Source organism: Microtus ochrogaster, unplaced genomic scaffold (genome assembly GCF_000317375.1).
Source record: "Microtus ochrogaster isolate Prairie Vole_2 unplaced genomic scaffold, MicOch1.0 UNK35, whole genome shotgun sequence".
Classification (NCBI taxonomy): Eukaryota; Metazoa; Chordata; class Mammalia; order Rodentia; family Cricetidae; genus Microtus; species Microtus ochrogaster.
Genome location: NW_004949133.1, coordinates 1,281,226 through 1,287,753, shown reverse-complemented (window position 1 = coordinate 1,287,753; position 6,528 = coordinate 1,281,226). Strand labels below are relative to the sequence as shown.

At 47.4% G+C, this 6,528-nt stretch overlaps 1 protein-coding gene across 1 annotated transcript in view; it reads left to right on the top strand.

The window, feature by feature from the left end:
* Positions 1 to 2,180: 2,180 nt before the first annotated feature.
* Positions 2,181 to 6,528, top strand: part of Fmn2 (formin 2) — a 292,978-nt gene continuing 288,630 nt past the window's right edge. Inside the window, exon 1 of the mRNA XM_026789966.1 lies at positions 2,181 to 4,419. Coding sequence (XP_026645767.1) covers positions 2,856 to 4,419 — 1,564 coding nt within the window. The 5' untranslated portion in view covers positions 2,181 to 2,855. The remainder of the gene's footprint in view (positions 4,420 to 6,528) is intronic.

Sequence of the window (6,528 nt, the reverse complement as noted above, 5' to 3'; positions counted from 1 at the left end):
AGACAGAGACAGAGAGATGGCCTACAAAGACAACATTTTCTTTTCTGAGAGATATTTCAAACAAGGATGTTGAGAAAATAAGAACAAAATTATGCTTGCTTGGGAGCCATATTGTTGTGACCTTTGTGTTTAACATTGTCAGGGTTGCTGTCCCACCCTTAAACCTAAACAATACCTCTCATGAAACTATCTTACAACTTTATTTAGAAAAACAGAATTCTTAACCAGACATTGGTGGCACACACTTTTAAGCCTTTAATCCCAGCACTCAGGAGGCAGAGGCAGGTGGATCTCTTAGTTGGAGGCCAGTCTGGTCTACAAAGCAAGTTCCAGGATAGCCAGGGCTACCCAGAGAAACCCTGTCTTGAAAACAAATCAAAAAACCAGAATTCTTTAAAGAAAAAAGTCTTTCTACATTATATTTAATGTGTGTTTGTTCTACATTTTCAGATAAGAGAAATACATAATCTTAAGGGGTATATTATATTTATTGTTAAGATACCTATAAAATCTTCTCCCTTAAGCTCCACCACCCACCCTGTTTCCCTGCCCATCTTCCCCTGTCCTTCCCGCTGTGTTGAAGCTTAACTCTAAAGCATCTACTATCCGCTTATAAATCAAATACTTAGCAAATTGGTTAGCTATTTCACTCTGACTTCTCCTGACATTTGTGTGTGTGTGTGTGTGTGTGTGTGTGTGTGTCTTGAGGGTGGGCTTTACCTTCCTGGAGGTCCCCGAGTGGGAAAACTCAGGCTGCAGGAGGCAGCCATGGCTACTCCCAGCTGCTACTGCTGCTGACAGTGTGATCCTCTTCATCCCCATTGCTCTCCATTGTCCTCCCTACCTCCCCGTTCCTGCTCTCTAAGTGTCTCCTTCTACTTTTGTGATGCTATAATAGAGCTCTGTCAACTCTGACCTGCCCTTCAACTGCCACCTATTCCCCCACATTCAAAAACTGTGGGGGAAAAACAGTATTTTCACTGCTTCTTTTCTTTTAGCTCCGCTTTCCCCTCCCCTTGGTCCTCTAAACTTCTTGGGTACATCACAGAAGAAAATAACAAAGAGACAAATAGGTCTAAATCAAAGATGTCCCAATAGAGAAAGAGCAAAAATCAAGATTCAAAGTACTGCAGCATTCAAAGAAGCAAAGAATTCTAGAGGCCCACAGGCAAATTGTGCTCTGTGTTTGGGGGCAGAGGGAGGCGTGTCTAGGAAAGAGGAGAGAGCAGCCTTATGAAAGAGGTGAAATAAAGGCTTTTCAGGCTCTCGGGATCCCTTGGAAACTGGGCTATTACCCTGGCACAGTTATTAAAGCTGTGTTTTTCAACTGTTTACTGAAAAAGGCCACTTAAGTTCAATAATCCACCTGCCCTAATGAACGCTTGTTTCAATGACCATAGTTTGAGAAAGGCTAGGAATCACTCTCTGATTTCCAACAAAGAACGACATTTTTCATTAATGCTACTTTTATCGTATAAAAAACCCGCTGTTTTTAAAAATACTAATGATGATTTAAAGCACTTAACAAAACTATAAGTTAATGTCTCTAAAACAAAAACAAAAATTCACAAATAAAAGTGTTTGTGTTCATCTAGGTCTGAAACTTAGGAAGTCCTGGTCCTGGACAAAGTGTGTCTGGATGGATTTCCTTGAGAAAGCGGCTCTCCTTTATAACATAATGTCTAATTTCCTGTGTTTGTACCAAGGGCATTTCTTTTCTTTTTCCTTTTTATTATGAGACCACATTGTGACATGTTTAATATTGATGAGTTTGACCTCCTGGGAGTTATAATATATGTACCCTTTTAAATACAAATGTTGTCTAATTTATATGGTAAACACATAGAATTTTAGAGATTAGCATTTTAATCAGCTTTAATCTCAGTATTTTCACTTTTCCGTAACTCTCTTTTCTCTGTCCAGAAAGGTCCCACAAATCCACTTTTGAAATGACAGCTATTTTCTCTTGTTGGAGATGTGTGTGCAACAGGCACAGAGCCTGGGGAAGCAGCACACCCACAAATCTTAGAGTGTGCAAAGCGATGATCAACGTTTTAAGAAACAGAACAGTACAACCATTCAACAAGTATTTGAAGTGGGGCCACTCAGAAGTAGGCAGATTTGTGTGTGTGTGTGTGTGTGTGTGTGAGTGTGTGTGTGTGTGTTTGTGGTGCTGTATGTGTGGGGTGTGTGTGTGGTGGCTGTGTGTTCCTTCCTGATATTATGACCTGATATTGGGCTTCAGGTTTTCTCTCGTGTCCATTTTTTTGTCATTGCTGGTCTACGAGCTTTGAAGTTTCGTGTAAATGTTCCAACACGCCAGTTCTTGAAAAGAGGGCAACATTTTTTTTTTCAAAGTAAGGATTGGACCCCAGAGATAACCTAATAGGAATATCCTAAATTCCATGCTAGTTTGGGTTACATAGACACAGCTTTCGGGAACCCCCATCTCCTAATTATCAAGTCCTAGAGATAGAAGCGTTTTTTTCTTTCCCTGCTTGGTTGCAGGAGGAGCCAAAGGGGGCACTGAGGGGGCGGCGGCGGTGGGCGGGGAGCCAGGCCAAGGCTTGAGTCCTGTGCAGCCATTGGTGGGGAGTGCGAGCTGAACTGAGCATGTTCGCGCCCGCCAGCCAGGGCCGCAACCACAGCCGCAGGGACGGCAGCCGGGAGAGCCACCACCGCGCATTATGCAAAGGGGCAGCAGATGTGAGCGGGGCCAGCTGGGCGCTCCTCGGCCTCCCCTCCCAACGGCCGGCCCAGCTGCCTGAATTGTCCCCGACACTCCCCTGGCCCTGGCCAGGGCCGACATGGCCTGAGTACCCCCAGGCGCGGCGGCGCAGCAGCGGGTTTGAAACATGGGGAACCAGGATGGGAAGCTGAAGAAGAGCGCAGGTGATGCCTCCCACGAAGGCGGCGGCGGAGGAGCGGAGGATGCCGCGGGGCCCAGGGATGCGGAAACCACAAAGAAGGCAAGCGGGAGCAAAAAGGCGCTCGGCAAGCACGGCAAGGGGGGAGGGGGCGGTGGGGAGAGCAGCAAGAAGAAGAGCAAGTCGGATTCTAGAGCCTCGGTGTTTTCCAACCTGAGAATCAGAAAGAACCTGACCAAGGGAAAAGGTGCCGGCGACTCGCGGGAGGATGTGCTGGACTCTCAGGCCCTGCCGGTCGGGGAGCTGGACAGCGCTCACTCCATAGTCACCAAGACCCCGGACCTGAGCCTCTCTGCTGAGGAGACGGGCCTATCGGATACCGAATGTGCCGACCCTTTCGAGGTGATCCATCCAGGTGGTCCTAGGCCTGCCGAGGCTGGGGTAGGGATCCAGGCGCCTGCGGAGGATTTGGAAACTGCGGCAGGAGCCCAAGATGGACAAAGGACCAGTTCTGGTTCAGACACGGACATCTATAGCTTCCACTCCGCTACGGAGCAGGAGGATTTGCTCTCAGACATCCAGCAGGCAATTCGCCTGCAGCAACAGCAGCAGCAGCAACAGCAGCAGAAACTGCTGCTCCAGGACTCCGAGGAGCCTGCAGCGCCCCCCACTGCCATTTCCCCTCAACCTGGGGCCTTTCTGGGCCTGGACCAATTCTTGCTGGGACCTAGTAGCGAGGCTAGAAAGGACGCGGATCAGACACAACCGGTGAGACCCGACTTGCCTGAGACCACCAAGTCCCCTGTGACTGAGCATCCTCCGTCCTCTGGAGGCCACTTGGCCTCTGAGACTCCCGGCTACGCGACCGCCCACTCCGCAGGCACAGACTCTCTCTCATCTCCAGCCTTCACATTTCCTGAACCTGAGTCAAGGGAGGGCGCAACCGGAGCCCCAGCGCCCGAAGCTGGGGACACAGATGAGGAGTGCGAGGAGGATGCGTTTGAGGATGCTCCCCGAGGCTCTCCAGAGGAGGAATGGGTTCCAGAGAAGGGAGAATCTTCTCAGAGGCCGGAGGAAGAGCCGGAGGAGGGGATACGAGGGCCCAGTGTCTCTGCAGTGGCTTCTTTGCCTGGCAGCCCTGCGCCCAGCCCACGATGTTTCAAACCTTACCCACTCATCACCCCCTGCTACATCAAGACCACCACTCGGCAGCTCAGCTCGCCCAATCACTCCCCGTCTCAGTCCCCCAACCAGAGTCCTAGGATCAAGAAGCGACCGGAGCCTTCTGTGAGTCGGAGCCCCAGAACTGCCTTGGCCTCTGCTGCTGCCCCGGCAAAGAAGCACCGGTTGGAAGGCAGCCTCACCGGCGGCCTTAGCCGCTCAGCCGACTGGACCGAGGAGCTAGGCGTCCGTACGCCTGGGGCAGGAGGCTCAGTGCACCTGCTGGGACGGGGGGCTACTGCGGATGAGAGTGGTGGCGAGTCCCCTGTGCTGACCGCCAAAGCACCTGGGGCTGCAGCGACAGCGGATGGCTTTCAGAATGTGTTCACAGGTGAGCACGCCTGCCACGTAGCGCTGGTGGCAGGTAGCCTGCCAATCAGGGCTTTCCTTTGCAACCCCGCCCCTCCACGTTCTGAAAGGCCCGACCTGCTATTTGGAAATCCTTTTGCCACCAGACATGTCTCTTGGGTGAAAAACCTTGGGTGTGCTTAGTTTTCTATTCTTTTTCAGAGTAGTAAAAAGAAAAATTTAGCTGTCTGTCCTACATCATCTAAAGAGAGGACTGTTAGGCTCACCTCCCCCCCCCCCAGATTTCCTCTAGGCAATATTAACCCCTTTTGTGCCTTGTTACCTCTGCTGTCCTTCATGTCATTTTTTTCCCAGTCCATATTTTCAACGTTTTAGAAGAATAGACCTGTGCATAGACATTCTCAAGGATTTATACTGCAGGCACACAACATTTGTTCAAGAACATTCTAAAAGTTATGTCTGACAACCTCTAACATATAGTTTCTATCCTGTAGTGACCTGGGTACCACTCAAGTACTTTGTGACGTTAAGTGATTACCCTGTTTGCTAATGCAAGCAAGTTTGATATATACTCTTAGAAAATGAATAAATAATAGACCATTAGTAATCTGTTATTTATTTATGATTCTAAGGATTGAAAATAGGGCCTTTTGCTTACTAGGCAAGTACTGTACTACTGAGCTGTGTCCTCAGACTTTTGAGATAATTTTTGTTTTGGTAAAGGATCTCACTAAGTTGCTGAGGCAGGCCTTGAACTTCTCTTGCTCAGCCTCCCAAGTAGCTAGGATGTATTGATGTCATTCTGTTTTGTCAGCGAGAGCAGGCTGGAATGTGGAAATATTGAAGACAGGGAGCTGAAAGCATAGGAATCCCACTGATGCTGTCTTTCCCTAGCCATGTGGTCAGTGGACTTGTCATCATAGACCACAACCTGGCTTAGCTTCCTGGGCTAAAACTCAAGTAGTAGAAGAGTTCACTGCTAATGTCTGTTGGCTTCCTGTTTACTCAACATACTGATTATTGAAAAAACAATATTCAAATATGAAGACCAGGGGAAAAAATCAGCATTTTATGCCAGTGTTTGTTGGATTTCAGATAAATACATGGATATTTAAAAATTTTAAATGCAATTTAAAATTTGTTTTATTATGTTATTGTAATAAATAGGCTGTCAGTTGGATGTGTAACAAGTGCCTGTCACCTCAGTGTTTGACAGGCAGGGGTAAGAGTATGGAAGTTAGTTGAGTTCTTGTTGGCTAGAGGCTATAGTAGCTACTTTCTTAAACACATTCATTTTATTTTATTACTTTTATGTGTGTGTTTGCTTTGCCTGCATGAATGTCTATGCACCATGTCTGTGCAAGGCCTGCAAAAGCAAAATAGGGCATCAGATACCCAGGGAACATAGCTCAGGTCCTCTGGAAGAGAAGCCTGTGCTCTTAACTTCTGAGCCAATTTCCCCAACCTTGAGTTCATGTTTAGTTCACTGTTGTGATAGCCTTTATTTTGATTTTGTAGAATTGTAAAGCAGCCCTTGTTCGCTTTAGAGACTATTTCCATTTTCTTTCCTCCATGTTCTTTCCTGTGAAGATTTGCTGATAGCAGAAGTTTGAAGTCATGGATCTCTTTGATGTAATGTAAGATAAAATTAAAACTTTGAAAAACTAAAGGTCATATTTTTATGGATGATGATCCAAAGGTTCTTGGATAATGGCCTTGCTGTTTGGATTTCGGCTTTTGACAGAGGGTCTCGTATCTCAGCCTGGTTTCTAACTTCCTGTGAGCTGGAGGAGGGCCTTGAATGCCCACTCTCCTGCTTCTGCTTTCCACTGCTGGGAGTTCAAGCTTATACTCTCAAACCAGGCTCTTACTTAGTAACTTGTGTGTGAGAGTTCATTTTATTTTGTGCTGATTCTAGTAACCTTCCACTTGTTAGACAAACACTAACAGTGAGCTACAGCCTTGCACACTGACTACTGAATCATGGCACTGGCTTCCCAAACTTTACTAAGTGGAAGGGAGGTACTAAGATGAGAGCCTGGGGTTCAGCTCTGCAGGAGAACAGTTGCCTAGGATGTGCAATGGTCCGGGCTTTGGTACCAGTACTGAAAAATCCATCTATCCACCTATC